The sequence below is a fragment of the Megalobrama amblycephala genome, linkage group LG24, assembly GCF_018812025.1.
Source record: "Megalobrama amblycephala isolate DHTTF-2021 linkage group LG24, ASM1881202v1, whole genome shotgun sequence".
NCBI classification, from domain to species: Eukaryota; Metazoa; Chordata; class Actinopteri; order Cypriniformes; family Xenocyprididae; genus Megalobrama; species Megalobrama amblycephala.
In genome coordinates this window covers 950001-973061 of record NC_063067.1, presented here as the reverse complement: position 1 = coordinate 973061, position 23061 = coordinate 950001, and the positions used below count along the sequence as shown (strand labels likewise).

At 40.3% G+C, this 23061-nt stretch overlaps 2 protein-coding genes across 2 annotated transcripts in view; one reads left to right on the top strand and one right to left on the bottom strand.

Moving 5' to 3' along the window:
* Positions 1-794: 794 nt before the first annotated feature.
* On the bottom strand, positions 795-3196 carry ccn1 (cellular communication network factor 1). Its single transcript, XM_048177177.1, has 5 exons — positions 3001-3196; positions 2540-2753; positions 2075-2419; positions 1813-1994; positions 795-1722 (listed from the first exon to the last, which is right to left on the bottom strand). Exons 1-5 carry the CDS (start codon positions 3046-3048, stop codon positions 1420-1422), a joined length of 1092 nt encoding a protein of 363 aa, XP_048033134.1. The 5' UTR covers positions 3049-3196; the 3' UTR covers positions 795-1419.
* A 10593-nt stretch (positions 3197-13789) lies between these two features.
* The window catches only part of ddah1 (dimethylarginine dimethylaminohydrolase 1), a 58840-nt gene continuing 49568 nt past the window's right edge, over positions 13790-23061 (top strand). Inside the window, 1 exon segment of the mRNA XM_048177178.1 lies at positions 13790-14428. Coding sequence (XP_048033135.1) covers positions 14135-14428 — 294 coding nt within the window. The 5' untranslated portion in view covers positions 13790-14134.

Genomic DNA, 23061 nt, shown 5'->3' with positions numbered 1-23061 from the left:
CAAGGAAACGTCTGGACCGATAGAAACTGCTTAAAGGCCTCCATGGTGTGATATAACCGTCCGTTTGTGTTCCCGTTGTCCGTAGGGATGTCATAAAAGCCCAGCTTTGCTCTAGGGCAGGATCTCTGTTCTTTCAGAAGTGGCATATTTTTAGCAGGATGGCCGAACAAGCTGCTTCCAAATATTTTCCAACATCTGCCGACCATCAGCGCGTCTGCATTCCTCAGCTGGATTTCCTTCACCTGGATCAAACCTCACTGGAGATATATCACTCCAGCCGAAGGAGGGGTCAGAGACAGATGTGCAGAATGCATGATTATAAAACTCTCCGATCGAAGATTAGATTGATATTCATTAAACTCGTGTGCAACGTCAAAACAACAAGTGCATGAATGGGTTGTTGAGGAGTTATATAAAGATCTCCTCTTCCCTGTGATTCCTGATGTTTTAGTTCTTATTCTCTGAAAACTCCTGTAAACACAGACTGGAGCTCCATTTGGAAAAGCACTCAAGATTCCGGGCGTAGCTCCATGCTTTCTGCTATTGCTGGGTCTCTTAATTGTTTTCTTGAAGGAGCTAAATGAACGAGCGGCTCAGGTTTTATTGTAGGAAGCAAGTCAAGTCTTACAGTTCCCCAATAGCATTCCATTCAACAGAGAGAGAGAGAGGGGGGGAAAGTTCCAGAAGTGCCATTATATAACCATCCCTTCCTTCAATCGAAGATTGAATCTCATGAATTACCTGTGCTTTATGCACATCTTTCCACTGAGCATTCAAGAACGCCACTCGAGGTGTTTAGTTCATAAATAAATCTTTTATTTGTAACATATAAAATTAGATCATTTTACACTTTATTCCAGTATGACAATGTTCAAATAAAAGAGCTACATTTGCGATAAATAATAACAATAAAACATTCATTCAACCCTTTAAGTCTGTTGTTGATCGTGTGGTGGAGTTGGATTCCGTTAGCTGCCAAACAATGAGGGTGCGTTCACCCACATCAGGAGGGAGTGTTACCGTGGACAAAGTCTACCAGTTGTACGTCTTTGCATGTGCATATCTACAATTGGGAATACACACACACACACACACACAAGTCTACAGTTTGGTTCATGTTTGTATTTAGACATCAAGATATACATCAGGAATTGAAATATTTACATCTTTACAGGTTGCTCCATAACGAAGCTATAAAACGTAGCGCTCCAGTGTGGAGCGAGCCTTTTCCAAAACGCTGACGCGGCCTCAGCAAACAGTGCACTTCAAAGTCCCCGTAATGTAAGTCCGTTTGTAATTCCGTGGGAATCTAGTTACAACAGGAGTCGATTGGCCGGCGGATGGGCCCCTCCCCCCTGATTGCGCAGCTGAGCTGCTATTGGTCGTCGCTCGTGACGCGCTCCCAGGATTCCCCGGCGCTCAGTCTCTGAACTTGTGGATGTCGTTGAAGAGTCTGTAGAAGGGGTAGGTGGCATCGTTGCCTTGGGCGCAGTTGTAGGTGCACTTGCAGGACTCGATCATCATGACGTTCTTGTTGAAGGTCTCGCCGTCCTCGCAGCGGAACTTGACGCGGATGGTGCGGGTCGTCTGCGGGCTGCAGCAGCGGCCGTCCACGCAGGAGCCGCAGTACCTGGGGCGGTACTTCTTCAGGCTGGAGCATCCGGCGTACGTGAACTTGACCGGCTGCATGGACTTCTTGGTCCGGTTGCATTTCTTCCCTTTCTGTTGAAGGACGCGAGATAAGTCAGATGCACTCGAATGCGTGTCATGCAATATGTTTGGTTTTTTTATGTTTGCAGGGGTGTTGCATACCTTCAGGCTGGTGTAGGGCGACTGGCTGCACGGACGGACCTCGCAGATCCTGCTCTCCTTCACCAGCTTGCAGTCGGCGTTGTCATTGGTTATCCTGGTGGAGATTCCAGTGCCGCAGGTCTTGGAGCATTGGGACCAGGGTGTGGTCTGCACTATGCACTTCTCGAACTGCGATCGGAATGCTGCAAATAAACAAAGTGCCATTTAGAAATCTATTCGTATGCAAGGAACTCAAACAAATCCAATGCATCTCTGAGCTTACCAGGCAAGGATTTGAGTCCGGCCTTCACGATGGAGATGAGCTCGTTCTTGTTGGTGAGGTCACTCTCGGAGTCGTCAACCATCGGATCGTTGCCAGACAGCTTGTCGGCGGATTCCCTAGTCTTCCCGTCGTCGCAGACCCACTCCTCGCAGCACTGGCCTGGCACCTTGACCAGCCTGGGGTTGGTGCAGCCCAGCGTGGGCAGGGAGAGCTCTTGCGGGCACAGCGGAATGCAGCCCACCGCCCCGTCGATGCAAGTGCACTGGTGCTTGCAGTTGGGCTGGAAACTCTCTCCGTTCTGGTAGATCCTGCTGTTGTACTCACACGGTCTACCTTCCGATTTGGCTGTTAGGGAAAACGAGAGGTATATTTTAATCCACAAGTTTGAGAATTCCAACCTCCCCCCTCCTCATCCACACATGCTTTCCATTCGGTGTCTTTCACAAAGCATAATGAGAAACATACCTCGGCAGATGCCTCTGGTGGCCCCGAAGCTGGCCCCGAAGTTGCACTCCAGCCCCTTGGTGTGGTCGCACGGCTCCGTCTTGCTGCAGTCTTCGTTCAGCTGTCTGGCACACACTTTGCAGCAGCCGCAGCCGTCTAAGACCAGACTGACTCCAGGCGCGCATTTGGGAAGCTCTTGCGTGCATGAGCATGCCGCTGGGCAGCTGGAGAAGACCTGAACAGAAAAACCAAGGGACTTTAGTATAAAGATGAAGAAACCATATGTAGATTTTTTTTTTTTTTTTTTTTGTGGATGTGCCTCCTCAATGTCTATGGTGTAATGTCTACTCTATTACACATAAAGCTCAAACTTTGTACTGATCCTCCAATGAATGGATTAATACTTCCTTCTTCGTCTAGTAAGTTCTAAATCATCATACACAACTTCTATAATAAGCATACGGGTAATGAAAGCAACTTACCACACTGAAGTGTGCAACAAGGATGACGATAACAGCCCAAGCAAACATCTTCGCTCCTCTGTGTGCTGTAGATTGTGGTATCAAACGAACAGTTCCTCGGTTTAAGTCCTCGTTTGACTGACTCCGGGCGATGCGTCCCGTTCTCGCTTTGTTTTCGTGCGTCTGAAGGCGCAGCGTTCTGAGAGTGAAGACGCGCTCAGCTCCTCTTATATACTGTAGTGGAGCCCTGACGTCACCATCGCTGAACTGTTCCGAAGCTATGCGAGGAATGTTTCTTGGCGCGTTTTCCATCCGAGCTAAGCACCACCCTGTCTAACTTTCTTTTTTTCCCTCCCTCTCTCTCCTAAATGAATTTTCCCCTCTCACTGAACACATTTTTTACTGTTTCCCCGCTCTATATTTCTCTTTTCTCCTCCCTTTCCCTCAACTCCTCTCGTTTCCTTTTTGGGTTTGCGTAAAGTTAATGCGTAAAGCCTTGAAACCATATATTATTTATCTAAATAAAACGTTCTGATGGCAGCACATTCAAATGTGTAAAGAAGCTATTTTGTTTTGTATTTTGGAGACAGATATTGGTTTATCAAGAGTGCAAATTATTCAATTATTTTTCTTTTTGGTAACCCCTAGCTAACCATTATTACTAATTTAACGCATAAAACAACATGTGTGGTAACTGAAAGTGTTAGAGGGCTACTAGTTTGGACTTTTTTGGATTGTGTGTGTGAGTGAGTGCATGTGTTGGAGGGCTAATTTTAAGTATTATTTCATCAGCGCATTGCTTACTAACCTGCTTTATTTTGGCTAACGTCATGTAAAAGATTAGCAATATTACTCGGCTTAGAAATATTTCGTCGCCCCCAGGGGTCTATTAATGGCGTTCATTCCGCGCGCGTCAACCATAAATTAATCCACAGCACGCGCGCGCGTGCGTTCCCTTATTCAGATCGGCTACGCGCTTTGGGCAATCGTATCCATCTTCACACATCCAAACTCTTCCCCCTTTCAGAAATACAAATGTTTTAAAACTCATCTATGCACTTAATTCTGTGCGCGTTTGGAGACGTTCTAAACTCAAAGTTTACGGCTTCTATTTTTGGCTCGGCTCGCTCCTCTCTCTTGACTCAACAGCTCTAAGTGCTTCCAGATGTGGAGCCTGATTCCAGACGTAACAATATTACCATATTTGGTCTGGGCAGTAGCCTGCATTATTAACATTTCTGCAGGAGTTATCCAACCACAAAGCATTCCTGACAGCTTAAAGGGTCCCTAAATATGCTCTCCGTGGAGGAAATTCCTCCAGCTAATTTAATATTCATGCAGTCTGTCCATCACAAAGTGAAAGAAAAAGTGCAACAGGCATCCAGTTTTCCATATAAGATGTTTTAAAAAAAGACTGTTTTCTCTGAGATTCCAAATAAGTGGCATTCCACCAAAATTCAGAGATTAGAAGTTCTTGGATGCACAAACCAAACCGACTGAGAGCAAGGGAATGTGCAGTATTGTCCTGACAGCACTGAATAGTTCTTTCCACAGACTCGCAGAGAGCAGAAGCGTGTGGACACTGAGACGTCCTGATGGAGAACGTTTGGCACCTGGAATGAGATTCTTGTCATATCTCAGGTATGGTTTACTTTTACATCTTTATGAACTGTTTGCTTGTAGCTACAGTATTCTTTGTAATGAAACCACTGTTGTTTTCTTCTGATCAGTCAGGTTTGTGTATGAAATCTGCATCTGATCCGTTCATGGCTGTTGTGTTTGGAAACCCTGTGGTTTAACTGGTTTTAGTTGATTTTTCCTAGATTGCGACACTAGATGGTGATGTGCTGTACTGTGTCATTGTAGTAAAGATGATCTGTGAGAGTGTTTGATGGGCTCTTCTGGTTACAATGACTGGGTAAAATCACATTTATTCATAATAACATTTGAAATTTGGAACTTGAATGGGATTGTAGACCATCTTGGGCCAGCGCCACACCATCTGAAGATGGTCAAGATGTTTTGTATGAACCATGGTGTTATGTTTTGATTTTTATTAACCCGGCAGAAACTAATGACTATGTTCCAAACACTGCTACCCATTTAACACGTATTGCCCAACAGCTGATGCATGGAGCTTGTGAAGTATGCAAACCATATTTGTTCATGGACATACATTTCTGAGCCAGTCACCTGAGCTGTAAATGCTGGAAAATGACATCACGGTAATGCTGACTGGCTGTTCCCAAACCCCCAAATAATAATTTGCCAGAATAAGTGAATGTTTTGAATGGCTGTCAGTGGAGAAAGATGTTCTTTATATAGTCAAATGGCTTTAAAAACCCAAACGCTTGGTTTACCAGTATCCAGTTAGGGTCATCAGTTTTATTACTATTGTCTTATAATTTGGAAAAAACAAAACAAAACAAAACAAACAAAAAATTTGTGAGTATGCTTCTTAAAAAAAACACTTGTTTTTTTTTACATGTGTTGCTAGGGTGTCCTGAGTGGTTACTAGGAGTTGCTATGATGTTCTGGATGATTACAAAGTGTTGTTAGGGTGTTCTGAGTGGTTACTAGGCATTGCTAGGATGTTCTGGGTGCTACTTGGCATTGTTAGGATGTTCTGGGTGATTACTATGTGTTGCTAGGGCCTTCTGAGTGGTTACTAGCCATTACAAGGATGTTCTGGGTGTTACTAGGCATTACTAAGATGTTCTGGGTGATTACTATGTGTTGCTAGGGCATTCTGAGTGGTTACTAGGCATTGCTAGGATGTTCTAGGTGATTATTAGGTGTTGCTAGGGCCTTCTGAGTGGTTACTAGGCATTGCTAGGATGTTCTGGGTGATTGCTATGTGTTGCTAGGGCATTCTGAGTGGTTACTGGGCATTGCTAGGATGTTCTGGGTGATTACTAGGTGTTGCTAGGGCCTTCTGAGTGGTTACTAGGCATTGCAAGGATGTTCTGGGTGATTACTATGTGTTGCTAGGGCATTCTGAGTGGTTACTAGGCATTGCTAGGAAGTTCTGGGTGATTACTATGTGTTGCTAGGGCCTTCTGAGTGGTTACTAGGCATTGCTAGGATGTTCTTGGTGATTATTAGGTGTTGCTAGGGCCTTCTGAGTGGTTACTAGGCATTGCTAGGGCCTTCTGAGTGGTTACTAGGCATTGCTAGGATGTTCTTGGTGATTATTAGGTGTTGCTAGGGCCTTCTGAGTGGTTACTAGGCGTTGCTAGGATGTTCTTGGTGATTATTAGGTGTTGCTAGGGCCTTCTGAGTGGTTACTAGGCATTGGTAGGATGTTCTTGGTGATTATTAGGTGTTGCTAGGGCCTTCTGAGTGGTTACTAGGCGTTGCTAGGATGTTCTGTGTGATTATTAGATGTTGATAAGATGTTCTGGGTGATTACTATGTGTTGCTAGGGCCTTCTGAGTGGTTACTAGGCATTGCTAGGATGTTCTTGGTGATTATTAGGTGTTGCTAGGGCCTTCTGAGTGGTTACTAGGCGTTGCTAGGATGTTCTGTGTGATTATTAGATGTTGATAAGATGTTCTGGGTGATTACTATGTGTTGCTAGGACATTCTGAGTGGTTACTAGGCATTGCTAGGATGTTCTGGGTGATTACTATGTGTTGCTAGGGCCTTCTAAGTGGTTACTAGACATTGCTAGGATGTTCTTGGTGATTACTAGGTGTTGCTAGGGCCTTTTGAGTGGTTACTAGCCGTTGCTAGGATGTTCTGGGTGTTACTATGTGTTGCTAGGACATTCTGAGTGGTTACTAGGCATTGCTAGGATGTTCTGGGTGATTACTATGTATTGCTAGGGCGTTCTGAGTGGTTACTAGGCATTGCTAGGATGTTCTGGGTGATTACTATGTGTTGCTAGGGCCTTCTGAGTGGTTACTAGGCATTGCTAGGGCTTTCTGTGTGGTTACTAGGCATTGCTATGATGTTATGGGTGTTACTAGGATGTTTCTAGGGTGTTCTGGGTGGTTACTAGACCATTGTTAGGTGGTTGCTAAGGGGTTCTGAAAGTCTGGGAAAACAACTGCTATGATGCTAGGGTGTTCTGTGTGGTTACTAGGATGTTGCTAGGGTGTTCTGGGTAGTTACTAGGTGTTGCTAGGGTGTTGCTAAGGGGTTCAGAATTGGAAAACAACTGTGATGCTAAGGTGTTGTTGGTGGTTACTCGGACGTTGCAAGGGTGGTTGCTAAAGGATTCTGCCAGTTTAGAAATGCCACGATGCTAGGGTGTTCTGGGAAATTACTAGTCCGTTGCTAGGTGGTTGCTAAGGGCATACTCTCTGAGGCTACCCTATGTCAAGTGATATAAGTCGTCATTTTTTTCAATAGCGGCCTGCATTCTGCTTCTCCCAGTGTTCGAGGTCAAACGAAGTGTCCAGTGAGAGAATGAGCTCATGAAGGTTGACATCTGTTCCTGCAGCGTTCTCCATCTCTCCTGACGCGAGGGGCGCGGGGGTTTAGGAAACAGTGCTGTCATTGTGTTCCAGTGGAGTCACCGCTCATTTTTCTATTCTGGAGTTACACATCCAGGAACCATTACAAGAGCATTTCTTATTTGCGTCCGCCATGTTGTAATGGCAAACATAATATTTTCCACTGGGCTTCACTTTCTTCCAGGGCCTTGGAAGCGGCGATTGATTATGAATGCATGACTCAGTGGCTCAAACCCTCCGATCGCACCCCCTCTTAAAGGAGATCTGGGCCGCGGCCATATTTCTACATTACGTAAAGCGGCGGCTCTGGCCATGTTTATTTTACCTCCGGTGTGGAAGTTCTCTTCATCCCGTACTGCCCAGAGCCAGATCAGAGAGATGTTATCCAGGTATTTCAGCCCTTGTTTGCTCTGTGGCTTTTCCTGTCATAGTTAACTGAGACTATGTGATGTCATTTCCTGTGAATGAACTGCTACTAGAATCACACTCTACTCTCTTAGGACCAGCGCTGCAATAACAGGCTGCCGTTTGTCAATCAGTGTCCATCAGAATGTCATTCATTATTTAATTCAGGCTGTTTATTAGCTAGTCGGCGATATGTTGATGTAGGCTTTTCTTATTATTTTAGACGTTTATGCCACTAATTTAAGATAGTTAATTCAAAAATAACAAAATCACTTTTTCCCTCCAGAATATCTTTTTTGTGCATTCCACAGGAAAAAGAAAAAAAAAGAAGATTTTTTTATAATTGCTGTTATAATACTAGGGTGTTCTGGGTGGTTGCTAGGGCATTGCTAGGTGGTTGCTAAAGGGTTCTGAAAGGCCAGAAAACAAACTGCTACAATTCTAGGGTGTTCTGTGTCGTTACTAGGCCGTTGCTAGGTGGTTGCTAATGGGTTCTGAAAGCCCAGAAAACTAACTGCTATGATATGAAGGTGTTCTGGGTTTTTACTAGGCCTTTCCTAGGGTGCTAGGTGATTGCTTAGGGGTTCTGAAAGGCCAAAAAATAACAGCTATGACACAACATTGTTTTGGGTGATTACTAGGCCATTGCTAGGTGGTTGCTAAGGGGTTCTGAAAGCCCAGAAAGCTAACTGCTACAATTTTAGGGTGTTCTGGATGGTTGCTAGGTGGTTGCTAAGGGGTTCTGAAAGGCCAGAAAACTAACTGCTATGATACTTGGGTGTTCTGGGTAGTTACTAGGATGTTGCTAGGTGGTTAATAATGGGTTCTGAAAGGTTAGAAAACTAACTGCTATGATGTTATGTTGTTCTGGGTGGTTACTAGTCAGTTGCTATGTGGTTGCTAATGGGTTCTGAAAGCCCAGAAACTAACTGCTATGATACGAGGATGTTCTGGGTGGTTACTAGGCCATTGCTAGGGTGCTCTGGGTGGTTACTAGGCCATTGCTAGGGTGGTCTGGGTGGTTACTAGGTCGTTACTAGGGTGGTCTGGGTGGTTACTAGGCCATTACTAGGGTGCTCTGGGTGGTTACTAGGCCATTGCTAGGGTGGTCTGGGTGGTTACTAGGTCGTTATTAGGGTGGTCTGGGTGGTTACTAGGCCGTTGCTATAGTTGACTGGGTGGTTACTAGGCCGTAGATGGTTGCAAAGGGGTTCTGAAAGCCCAGAAAACTAACTGCTACAATACTAGGGTGTTCTGGTTGGTTCCTAAGCTATTTCTAGGTGGTTGCTAAGGGGCTCTGAATGGTTGTCAGGGTGTTGCTATGTGGTAGGGTGAAAGGCAGATCTCCTGTCCTCAAGTATTTATCTTTCATTTAGCATAAACAGCCTACTTATTGATAATGCTTAAGAACAAACAACAGTATTACTGATGCTTGCCACTAATAATCTGTGTTTAACGGAGTGGAATTTTCCCTTCAGGTTGAGGTTTTACCGTTTACACTGGATCAGACAGCTGCTCACGGATAAATATTTTAGCCATGACATGTGCTTTCTCCTGTAAAGAGAAAGTGTTTATCCTGATGACATTCCGTAGGCAATCCTGTGGGATCGGAGCTGTTTACAGTCTAGATTCTGAGTGAGCTTTGTTCAGAAAAGTTGCTGAGAAAACAGTGCGGGTCATTTCAGAATGAGATCATAAAATCACACGCTTCAGTTGAATGTCTCGCTCCTAATAAAGCCACATAGAGTTGATACTGGAAATATGTTGAATAGCAGGAAGATTATGAAGCTTCCTATCCTGGTTTTACAGCACTAACAACAATAAATGTGGTTAACAGTTTTGTTTAGGTGGAAACTGTAGATATGATGTGCTGTTCCGAAACCTAGTGAGCTTCAATCAAGATACATTTACTTGAGAAGCGAAATTACATAAGGTAAGAAGTCTTTAGATATTTGTACTGGAAAACAAGACAGAAATACTGAGGAAGAACAGTGTAGAGATGTTTGAGATGCTGCTCAGCCAGTTCTGGAACACTATAGCGGATGTTATATGATGTTCACGCAGAGAGCGCCGTTATACAATGTGTTTAGGCCCCGAAAACCAGTTCCAAAAGGTCTTTGAAGCTCAAAGTTCATTCATCTTTTACGGCCCTCCAAGCTGCGAGCCAGGTGCGCTCGGACCTGCTCAACACACATATTTCCTCTCCGAGGGGAAAGCCAGAGGAATGGAAAAACGGAGCTCAGGGAGGGATGAGGGAACAGAATGAGGGGATGGAATGTGGGGCTCCGGGAATGTTTAGACCGGTCTGGATAATTGAGTGGATTTGGAACAAGAAAAGACAAACTTTGTTCCTGGGGTGTGCAGGAATGTACTCAAGGATGTCTGGAGAATGATTCCAGCCGGGCTCGACGGAAAGATGGAAATACAGAGGAATGTCCATAGAAAAGAGGAATTCCAGCCGTGCATACACACACACACACACACTCTCTCACACACACACACACACACACACACTCACATACATACACAGCGTGATCGTGAAATCCACGAGACGGCAGGGTGTCCTGTTTGTCATTTCAAGTTTCAAGATATAAACAATAAAAGATATAGAAAAGAATTGTGAGATATAAAGTCAGAATTGCGTGATATAAAGTCAGAATTGCGTGATATAAAGTCAGAATTGCGTGATATAAAGTCAGAATTGCGAGATATAAAGTCAGAATTGCGAGATATAAAGTCAGAATTGCGAGATATAAAGTCAGAATTGCGTGATATAAAGTCAGAATTGCGTGATATAAAGTCAGAATTGCGAGATATAAAGTCAGAATTGCGTGATATAAAGTCAGAATTGCGAGATATAAAGTCAGAATTGCGAGATATAAAGTCAGAATTGCGAGATATAAAGTCAGAATTGCGAGATATAAAGTCAGAATTGCGTGATATAAAGTCAGAATTGCGAGATATAAAGTCAGAATTGCGAGATATAAAGTCAGGATTGCAATTGCGAGATATAAAGTCAGAATTGCGTGTTATAAAGTCAGAATTGCATGATATAAAGTCAGAATTGCGTGTTATAAAGTCAGAATTGCGTGATAAAGTCAGGATTGCAATTGCGAGATATAAAGTCAGAATTGCGTGTTATAAAGTCAGAATTGCGTGATAAAGTCAGGATTGCAATTGCAAGCTATAAAGTCAGAATTGGGTGATAAAGTCAGAATTGCGTGATATAAAGTCATAATTGCGTGTTATAAAGTCAGAATTACAAGTTATAAAGTCTGAATTGGGTGATAAAGTCAGGATTGCAATTGTGAGTTATAAAGTCAGAATTGCGAGATATAAAGTTAGAATTGCGAGATATAAAGTCAGAATTGCGAGATATAAAGTCAGAATTGCGAGATATAAAGTCAGAATTGCGTGTTATAAAGTCAGAATCGCGTGTTATAAAGTCAGAATTGCGAGATATAAAGTCAGAATTGCGTGTTATAAAGTCAGAATTGCGAGATATAAAGTCAGAATTGCGAGTTATAAAGTCAGAATTGCATGATATAAAGTCAGAATTGCATCATATAAAGTCAGAATTGCATCATATAAAGTCAGAATTGCGAGATATAAAGTCAGAATTGTGAGATATAAAGTCAGAATTGCGAGATATAAAGTCAGAATTGAGATATAAAGTCAGAATTGCGAGTTATAAAGTCAGAATTGCATGATATAAAGTCAGAATTGCATCATATAAAGTCAGAATTGCGAGATATAAAGTCAGAATTGTGAGATATAAAGTCAGAATTGCATCATATAAAGTCAGAATTGCGAGTTATAAAGTCAGAATTGCGAGATATAAAGTCAGAATTGCGTGATATAAAGTCAGAATTGCGAGATATAAAGTCAGAATTGCGTGATATAAAGTCAGAATTGCGAGATATAAAGTCAGAATTGCGAGATATAAAGTCAGAATTGCGAGATATAAAGTCAGAATTGCGAGATATAAAGTCAGAATTGGGTGATAAAGTCAGAATTACAAGTTATAAAGTCAGAATTGCGAGATATAAAGTCAGGATTGCGAGTTATAAAGTCAGAATTGCGAGATATAAAGTCAGAATTGCGTGATATAAAGTCAGAATTGCGAGATATAAAGTCAGAATTGCGTGATATAAAGTCAGAATTGCGAGATATAAAGTCAGAATTGCGAGATATAAAGTCAGAATTGCGAGATATAAAGTCAGAATTGCGAGATATAAAGTCAGAATTGGGTGATAAAGTCAGAATTGCGAGTTATAAAGTCTGACTTTTTTCTCACAATTGTGTTTATATCTCGCAATTCTGACTTTATAACTCGCAACTGTGAGTTTTTTTCACGCAATTCTTCGGAAAAAAAAGTCATAATTGTGAGATAAAAAGTCGCAATTACCTTTTTTATTCAGTGGTGGAAACAAGCTTCCATACTTATTCAAAATAAGTACCTACTCAACCCAACAGTCAAAGCGGTGTTACTTTACTAAAGCGTGGCATTTGGGACAGGGCCTATATTTCAAAAGTCTGAATGCAGTGATGGTTTTGTTTGGATCTGTGCCAGTCGCCTGCTTCATCCTGTTTGGAATAAGTGAGGCTAATAATTGAAATGAGTGTGACAGAGCTCATGACGTCAGTTCTCCATGGGTTTCCTCAGGAATTTCTGTGGGTTTAAGCTGCTGTCAAGTTGCTATATAAGGACTACAAGTGTTTGCAGAACATCCTTGTGGTAGTTGTAGTCCTTATTTAGGAACATACACAGCGGCTTTGAAATTCATGTTTGAGCTATTACTGTACTGTAATACTTTGGACCACAGACCTTATTTTACTCATAAATCCAAAACCACTGCTATGTGTATATATATATATATATATATATATATATATATATATATATATATATATATAAAAAACAGGATATTTATAAAAGAAAATGTACTGAATAACTGAACAACTCTATACAACACTGGCTAAGAATCAATGTGTTTTGCATGCATGTCACAATAGATTAAAAGTGCTGTTAGCTCAAAAATGCCAGACCAATTTTTTATTGTTTAGATAATTACTTGTCTTTTAAAATCAAGTGAGAAATGTGAATCTTGATAATTAGACATAGCAAAAAAACAAACTATTTAGATCACAAAACACCTTGCATAATTATGGTGTAAACAACAGCATGTTTTCAGAATTTAATGTTATTTCCTACTACTACTACTAATAATAATAATAGCGAAAAATAATAATTTACGATTAGAAAAAATAACAATATGTAAGAGGTGCGTTCACGCCATGTTGTAATTACCATAAATTGCATACTTACGAGATTTCAACTTGTAAAAAGCATTCACGTACTTTTAGAGCTCATAATTACAACTTGTAAGCTGGGAATTTTCTGAGAGCTCCTACTTGTACCATGTGACCGCTGTACCACATGACTGCAGATTCATTTAGTGTTGCCATAGATACTCTGAGTAGAATGTTGCGTGTTGTCATCTCAAAATTACGGTAATTACGACATGGCGCGAATGCAGCATGTTTCACATTATGTTTTTAATTTTTACGTTTTACTCGGACTAGGAATTATGCGTTTTTATGGCAACACTATCATGATTCGGATCGCAAGTCAAACCGCCAAACTGCTGAAATCACGTGACTTTGGCGCTCCAAACCGCTGATTCGACACAAAAGATTCATAACGCTCCGAAAATGGCGCACCAAAAATATTCTCGTGGCTTTATAATATTAATATTGAACCACTGTACTCACATTAACTGATTTAAATATGTTTTTAGTACATTAATGGATCTTGAGAGAGGAAATGTCATTGCTCAGGCCTCACTGAGCCATCGGATTTCATCAAAAATATCTTATTTTGTGTTCTGAAGATGAATGAAGGTCTTACAGGTGTGGAGCGACATGAGGGGGAGTAATTAATGACATTATTTTCATTTTTGGGTGAACTAACCGTTTAAATCGCTCTCGCGGTACTTTGAATGTCATACGCCGATTTGGTAGCTACATTTTTTTTATTGTTTTTAATTCTGTTCTCACATTGGTGCGCGGTGCTTGGGGAGCGTCCGTGACGTCATCAGCGCGCTGTTCTCGCCCTTTCAGAGCCCAAACTGTGCGCGTGCAGAACCACAACAGGGAGGAACAACAACAACAACAAACAAACAAGCAAGCAATCGGTCCAGTAAACACACAACACGCAGAGTTCCAGGCGCACCGCTTTACAACCGTTTACCGGCGATCGCGCAGTTCGAGCGGTGAGGAAGTGAGGCATGGCTGGGCTGATGTCCGGGTTCGGCGGCTTTACGCACGCTGTGGTTCGCGCTGTCCCCGAGTCTCTGGCCAAAGAAGCGCTCAGGACCGGCAGTCTGGAGGTGGACCTGCTGAAAGCGCAGAAGGAGCATGACGAGTACGTGTCGGTTCTGAAGCACCGGCTCGGGCTGGAGGTGGTGGAGCTGCCCGCGGATGAGACTCTGCCGGACTGCGTGTTCGTGGAGGATGCGGCGGTGGTGTGCGGCGACACGGCGCTCATCACCAGACCCGGAGCGGAGAGCAGGAGGAAGGAGGTACTGATACGAATATCTGTAATGTGGGTTTTCATGCATTTTTGTGTATATGGATCATGCACTTGTTCATTCAAGAGTGATTCTTGTTGTTAATCGATATTAAAATGGGTTTGGTTTTTTTTTTTTTAAAGGTTGTGCATTTTCAACTAAAATGTGGCAAGCTTTAGTTTTCCTTATGCTTGAGGTCAAGGGTCATTTTGAGCTTTTTCCTTTAGTAACATGCATTCAGCTCAATAACTTGTTTCGGTTTGATGGATGTGTGTCCATGCATGTTGTGCAATGACCGGCATAACAGCATGAACAACTTCTGCTGAGACTGACTGGTTTATAGATCAGATTACACCAAAATATACTGAATAGGTGTATTGTCCTCATAGATATCATCATCATCATCAAGCAAACAATTCATTGGCATTGAAAGATGAGAAATGTTACTCACTAAACTGAATGATTTTCATAATTTTTCCATGTGATTTGGTGTATGCATGTATAACCAACACGTTTTACTCTATAGTGAATGCCTTTTATAGTTAAAATGCCTCTTGTTTTCTTCAGTTAAAGTTACAGGATTTTTTTGCAAAAATTAACCCAGTTAAGCTGGTGCACCGTCAGCATCCGTGTGCACTCAACTGCATGCAGTAAATGAATGGGTGTTTCCTGAGTTCTGAAAGGGTTAACACAGAAACACATGGCCTTCATTCATTAAACATAATTATATCACTCACGGATGAAAGAGATGATGATGTGCGTTTATGTAACTGCGTTCAGGCATCATCCGTTATATATGACTTGCTGTGTGAATGCAAAGCTTTTGTTATGGGTTTCTAGGTAGTTGTTAGGGGTCGCTAAGTCGTTGCCAGGGTGTTGTTAGGGGTCAGTAGGTCGTTGCCAGGGTGTTGTTAGGGGTCAGTAGGTCGTTGCCAGGGTGTTGTTAGGGGTTGCTAGGTAGTTTCTAATGTATTTGGAACAGTTGCTTGTAGTGAGAGATCATTTAATCATCTCTGAAGTGGATCCGGGAGTTTGTTTGTGGCTGTTTGGAGAAACTGAGTGAGAATGTAATTGGTTTAAAAGTCAAAATTATGACTTTATGTGTCATAATCGACATTTATGTCATAATTATGACTTTTTGAATTTCAACTTATGTCTTTTCTACTTTATAATTTCATAATTGACTTTTTAAATCATAATTTTGATTTAGTGTCATAATTTTGACTTTCCATCTCATTAATATGACTTATGCAATAATCATAATTATATATTTTTTTAAATAATAGTTTCAAATTAGCATGTCATAATTTTGACTTTTTGTCGTAATTGTCTTAAGTAATAATTTTGACTTTTCATTTCATAATTATGACTTAGTATGCCATAATTTGACTTTTCTTCTCATTAATAACTTAGTACAGTATGTCATAAATCCGACTTTTTGTCATGATTATGATTTACAAAAGCATGATTTTTTGAGGCTGTTTGGATCAACTGAGTGAGAATAGTTTAGTTTTTTTTATACTAAGTCATAATAATGAAATAAAAAAATCTACATTTTGACTTTGTCATAATTATGACTTTTGAAGTCAGTATTTAATTTTTTATGTCATAATTTCTACTTTTTATTGTCATAATTATGACTTTTTATATCATAATTTATGTCATAATTTAAACTTTTTGTCATAATTGTCTTTTTAGTATGCCATAATTTTGACACTTCATATAATTAAAATGATTTTGTATTTCATAATTTCTTCTTTTTTAGTGTCATAATTATTTTTAAATCATAATTTCGATTTAGCATCCTTTAAACCTTGTGTCATAATTGTCTTTTTAGGTCATAATTTCAGAATCTCATAATTATGACTAACTCTGCCATAATTTTAACCTTTGTCATGATTACGATTTACAAGCATGATTTTGTTGAGACCATTTGGATCAACTAAGTGAGAATGTAAGTCATAATTATCAGATAAAAAGTCGAAATTATGACTTTCTATGTCATAATTGACATTTATGTCATAATTAAGAATTTTAAAAAGCGTGATTTTTGTGGCTGTTTGGATCAGTTGAGTGAAAATGTGGCTAAATTAGTTTTTTCGTTTCATACTAAATCATAATATTGCGATAAAAGTCAAAATTATGACTTTCTATGCCATAATTGACATTTATGTTTTATTTATGTTTTATTTCCCTGCGCATGATTTAGTTTGCGGCTGTTGGATGAGCTGAGTGAGAATGTAACTGGTTTAGTTTTGGTTCTTTCAGCGCAGGTTGATGTTCTTGCATCAGATCTGGTGGGCGACTCTAATCTCGGCCCAGGTCTCTGAGGCGTCTGTGTGCGGTTCCCCTCGGGACGATCAGTCACGTGTGTCGCTCTGTAGCCCAGCTCAGTCGGGATCCCAGCCTAATAGATTGTGATTGGTTTTTAATGTTGTTACACTTTACAGGATGAAATCTGAGCCTATGAAAGCAGCGCTGAGGGATTGCAGCAGGTGTGTTGTTCATCTGGATGAAGAAAACACAGTTTGGATTTATCTATATGTCAGTATGGAATGGAGTTGTTTAGTTTGTAGTCCTACAACCCAAATTTAAAGCCATTTTTGAGATTTTTGATTACTTAAAGAGGCTTTAACCTGAGTTTTGAAGTTGTTATGAGCTTTAAAATAAGAATGTGAGGTTATTTGCTTGACATTTCACAACAGAGTAAGCTGTGGTAGGTTATTATACATTCAGACAACAAAATATCCACGTCATTTTTACATTTATGACTCTTTACACGTGTATGTTGTACATATTCACTGTGAACCCATGACCTTGGTGACTTGCGATAACAGTTTATTCACCCTTCCTGTCAAAGACTCGAGTTCTTAAAGGTCTGTGTTTGAGACATTACCCTAATGGTTGCGGTTAATGAAGTCTTGTGTGATTGCTAGTAAGTCAGCTCAGTCTCTCAGGGGTGAAATTGAGCTTTTAGACCTGCTGCACTTGACTGATTGTCTGAACATTCATTAATGATGTTTGCAAAGTCAAGAATCCCCATTACAAACCTCTCATAGCAAGTTTAAAAGTTCACTGTGTGCGTCGTCCTGCAGCAAACACCCAGGTAGCAATGCACTTAAAAAGGATTTTTTTATTATTAGGGGTTTAAGCTTGTAGCGCTGAAACTCTTGTAATAGTTAACATTCCCTCGGATCAGCATTAACCCCTAAAAGTGACCAAACCGTAACTCTTAGAGACTTTAATCTTTGAGGGCTGGTAGTACTCACACCGTCTACAATGTCACCAAGGCTGTCCCCAAGCCTGATGGGGGCGCTACAGTGGTCGTAAGTACAAAATATCTCAATCCGGCAAAATTTTGGGGTATTTTTAAAAAAAAAAAATACTTTTGCGAACTAATCCCAGGTTTTTCACTCAATCTCTAGGTCAATAATTATCAATAAAAGTTTGACTTTTATTGATAATTATTGACCACTTTTACTAAAATGGCTATAACTCGTGAACGAAATGAGATATTTTCACCAAAATTGGCACACCTATGTAGGATCTCATTCTGTGGTCGTGTGAAAAAGGACGTGGCAACTGGCCACTTGGTGGCGCTATAACAGCAAAAAAAACATGACAATGGCTATTATTACTTCACCGATGTCCAAGGTGTCATGATTGTCTACGAAGACATTGACGCATCTCAACGCCTTCATGATCGAGATGGTTACAGGCTTGCTAATTGAAACATAATACCTTTTTATGCATGTGCTTAAAGGCCTTAAAAGGCTTGAATCCCGATAATTGCTGCTCGCAGCTATATTTTTAATATGTTCCTTGAGGTTCACTTAAAATGTCACTAAAGTTTTTCATACAAAAAAACCCCCAAACATATAAATGCAGAAAAAGTATTATTTCATTCTGAAATTATCCATTTTTAAGGCTTGTCAAACTCTTTGCGAACTCTCCATTACACTGTGCCTCGTTTACAAAACAAAATGCTCCGAACAAACATATAATCCTCCAACACAATCCAGGATGTCGTTAAAATAATTTAAATAATTTGATTTCTCATGTCATGACTTCTTTAAAGGGGTTTTGTATGGGTAAATCATTGCCTTTAGACTTTCATATACGTTGGATTAATGGTTGTTTACCTCAGGTGAACCCTGATTTGTTTAGCTGTAACGTTTGGGAAATTCTTGGATTGTTGCATCACTGAGGAATTCAGGTCAAACTCAAATCATTGTCATTTTAAACGCTCAATTCATGCAAAATGGAAAATTACATAAGAACCACTGGGAAGTCTTACGGAAGTCAAGCGGTTAGACCTACTTTTGCTGTCATCTCTTATGAAAGATAATGAGTGCATGCCTGTGGCGTTTGCTGAAATGTGTATCTGTTCGCTTTGAATAAACGTAGTGGGCTGGCTTCAACACGCAACTGCTTGGCAGCGTTTCCTAAAGCAAACATTGTCTTTGTGAAAGACGCTTGGATCAAGTTATTTGGGTCGTGGCAGTCTCGCCTGTCATTTGAGTGCAGTTTGGCCGAAATCAAGAGCACATGTTTACGGGTACGACGCGGGTTGCGTGGAAGGTCTCGTTCCTTCAGTAGCACAATTTAGTGATATCTTAAATCTTACAGCCTTTGCTTTAGGAGCATTTTTTAGCCTTCACATGCCGTAGCTAAGTGAAATGCCCAGTCTGACGATTATAAAGCTGTCTGCGTTGCCCTGAAAGGCCCGGCTGTTAAAAGAGAAGGGTTCAGATATAAAACTGTTTCCAGCTGGAGCACAAAAGCTGCTGTAACAAACCATCGATCTTTGGCCTCTGCGGAGTTTCTGGTTAGATATTAACCTTGTTATGGTCATTTCTACAGCACTATCTTGTGTAAGAAAATATGCATGAGCAATGATCCACAAAGTGCTGCATGAGGCAGTGATTTTACCATGGTTAAGAGGTGGTAAACTCCAATTTCTCCAATTCTAACAGTGTTTGCATGTTTCATTGTGGCTTTCACATACTGTTGTACTGTATCATCTCTTAGTCTTGTCAGTAAATATGCAAAATGTTCCCATTTTACCAAAGTCAACTTTCCCTTGAGCTTGTCGCTCATATTGCAGTCGCAGCAGTTCATGACAGCTGTTTAACTGAGAGACACTGAATATATTTTGCCATCTGCCTCAGTGTGTGTGTGTGTGTGTGTGTTTATTGATTGGTCTAAATACACAAACACACACTCTTGCTGTTCACTGTGGCGTGACTGATGTCTGGTGACAGATGCACCGATAGATGGCACTTAACTTTGACCCCACCGCTGACCCCGCGCTACTGAAATATTAATGAATATATCTTCAAAATATTGATATATTTATTTTAAACTTATTTTAGATTTGCATGTAAAGGAAATGCATATACAATAGACTTTTTTGAGATCATTTATATACTAAAGTAATAATTAACAATTTTTACAATGGAAGTGATTCAATCAAAAACCAACTTTAGCTTGATAATAATTTTCCTATTGTAACTGTGAAGCTGCTTTGAGACAATGTGTATTGTGAAAAGCATTATATAAATGAAGATGACTTGACTTGACTTGTCTCAAAACCTTTTGAGTAGCTTCAGAGCATGGTGCCGATGGCACACACCAATGCATTCATAAAATGTAGCATTTTATATCATAATACTGTATTGTAGTTAATGGCAATTTCATGTTTTGTTCAATTATAGCGCCACCAAGTGGCACAATCCCACCACTTTTGGTATGTGTCTTCAGAGTGAGCCCATACGTGTGTGTGCCAAATTTGCTGAAAATATCTCATTTAGTTTTGGAGTTATAGACATTTTTATGTATGAGAACAAAAAAATGACCCATGGGTGACTTTTATTTGATTTTTTTTTTTTTTTTTTTACCACTTCCTATCCAGGTAAGTTGGTACATGTTGCAACTGTGGTCAGTTCTGTTTGAACAACAAGAATGACACTTTACATTCAAATGCATTGCTCCTAATGCATGCAAAACAACTTCCAATTTGCACTACTTTGCTTACTTCCAAAATGTGATGCATTTGGTGCAAAAAAATAAGTTTACTAAGATTTCCCATTGCACGTTGGCGAAACTCCTCTACAGAACTCGTTCTGAATGCTGAACCTCATGTTTTAAACTGATTTTCTGGAGATTCCCCGTCCGAGGTGTTTCCAGATCCACTGACTGGACCTTCTTCAGCTGCTTTGACTCTTGAACTCACCGTCCAGTGTCCATCATCGACGCCTCCTTTTAAGATCACTGACTGTTTTACTTTGGACAACTTTCAGAGGAACATCCGGTGAGATGAAGCTCATAAGATAAAGATGAGTCACCAAAACAACACTGGAGGTTAAAACATTGCCAGTATTGAGTCAGAATACATTCTGAATGTGAGCTGTCAGTGGGACCAAACATTTCCAAACAGAAGCCATGCATTATTAATGTTCATCTGGTTCGATCTCTTGAGATGATATAAACAATCTAATCCACTAGTACGCTCTGTTCTGTTAAATCAGCTCTAAGTTCTCGTCGGAACAGAATGTGCATCTGTACGAACGTCATGCATTCAGATCAACGCTGAATCGAATGGAGAAAGAAGTTGTTGTTCAGCCCTGTTGATGTTTCGTTTAATAAAAACCACGTATGTTCTGGTCCTAATAGTGCAGAGATGTGACCGCCGCACGATTGACAGAATCCTTTTCATTAGAAGTTGGCGTGAAGTTTTTGAACTGTCAGTTTCTTCATGAAAGCTTAATGAAGTTTCGATGTGGAAAAGCACATGAGGGGAATTCTGCCAGGAGTCCGGTCAAATATTGGAAAGCACATTGAGTCCTATTAAGTGATGATTGATAAGCTGGAGTGGATTGTGAGCATTTTCATGCACAAAAAGCAGTCTGTGTGTGTTTAGAGTTGTATTTGGCAGTAATCCAATGCATTAACCCCATAAATGCTGAAGCAAAGGAGAGAACAGCAAGTTATAATTCTTCAGTTTGACTCTACAGTATAAATACTCAGTACATCAAACAATCTGGATCAGACAAAGCAATAGTGACACATGGTAAAAACACTGTTACTCACGCTTGTGTGTTGAGACATTACTGTCGGATCCAATATAGTCATCATCACTGCGTCATCTTTAATCTTCAGTCTCTGTTTTGTTTAAAAACGAATCCACAGTAAAATGAAGTATAATGTTAGGATCACAAGGATTGAAATGCGAAGGCTGTGCTTTTCCACAACTTGGTCCTCTGAGATCCTTTATCTGAAATAAAATATATATTTATTTTTTTCCATTTAGGTTTGGGCGATATCTGTATCACAGTATCTTTTAAAGGGTTAGTTCACCCAAAAATGAAATTTCTGTCATTAATTCCTCGCCCTCATGTCGTTCCACACCCGTAAGACCTTCAGTCATCTTCAGAACACAAATTAAGATATTTTTGATGAAATCCGAGAGGTGTATGACTCATATAATATAATCAACACTTTCAAGGTCCAGAAAGGTACTAAAGACATTGTTAAAACAGTCATGTGACTGCAGTGGATCAACCTTAATGTTATGAAGAGACGAGAATACTTTTTCTGTGCAAATACAAAATAAAAATAATGACTTTATTCAACAATCTCTTCTCTTCGGTGTCATTCTCATATGTTGTTTACGTCCAGCACTTCCAGGTTCATCGTCAGAATGCCGACTCATTATTGGCCGGCTCCTGCGTCAGCTGATCACACATGCGTCGTGCTGATCACATGATCAGCTTTGGCCAATACTGAGCCGGCGTTCAGACGTAAACACGGAAGCGTCACTGTGTGTCACCTGCGTAAGATAATGACAGAAGAGAAGAGATTGTTGAATAAAGTCGTTATTTTTGTTTTGTTTTTGCGCACAAAAAGTATTCTCGTCTCTTCATAACATTAAGGTTGATCCACTGCAGTCACATGACTGTTTTAACGATGTCTTTAGTACCTTTCTGGACCTTGAAAGTGTTGATTATATTATATGCGTCATACACCTCTCGGATTTCATCAAAAATATCTTAATTTGTGTTCTGAAGATGACTGAAGGTCTTACGGGTGTGGAACGACATGAGGGCGAGGAATTAATGACAGAAATTTCAGTTTTGGGTGAACTAACCCTTTAAAAGATACTGTGATACAGATATCGCCCAAGCCTAAATTAAAAAAATGTCAACTGAAATTTAAGAAAATGAAAAAAAGCTAATTTATTTTATTTCAGTTTAAGGATTAATTCACTTTCAAATGAAAATTAGCTCAAGCTTTACTCACCCTCAAGCCATCCTAGGTGTATATGACTTTCTTCTTTCTGATGAACACAATCAGAGAAATATTAATAAATATCCTGACGCATCCGAGCTTTATAATGGCAGTGAACGGGATCGACGAGTAAGAGTCTCCATCCATCATAAACGTACTTCACACGGCTCCGAGGGGTTAATAAAGGCCTTCTGAAGTGTTTGTGTATAAAAAAAAAATCCATATTTATCATACTAAAACTAAAATGAAAATGAAAATAAAAAAATGAAATATGAATGATACTAAAATAACACTGGCAGGAGGATGTGATTCAGTTCATAATTGAGAATAATGAGTTCTCAGTTGCTCAATCAGAA

Bases quoted from the DNA above. Each gene is read 5' to 3' on its own strand.
- ccn1 (XM_048177177.1), bottom strand. From the start codon at position 3,048: ATGTTTGCTTGGGCTGTTATCGTCATCCTTGTTGCACACTTCAGTGTG. The intron at 2,754-3,000 runs GTAAGTTGCTTT...TTTTCTGTTCAG, and splicing joins TTGTTGCACACTTCAGTGTG to GTCTTCTCCAGCTGCCCAGC. The intron at 1,995-2,074 runs GTAAGCTCAGAG...GTTTATTTGCAG, and splicing joins CGGACTCAAATCCTTGCCTG to CATTCCGATCGCAGTTCGAG.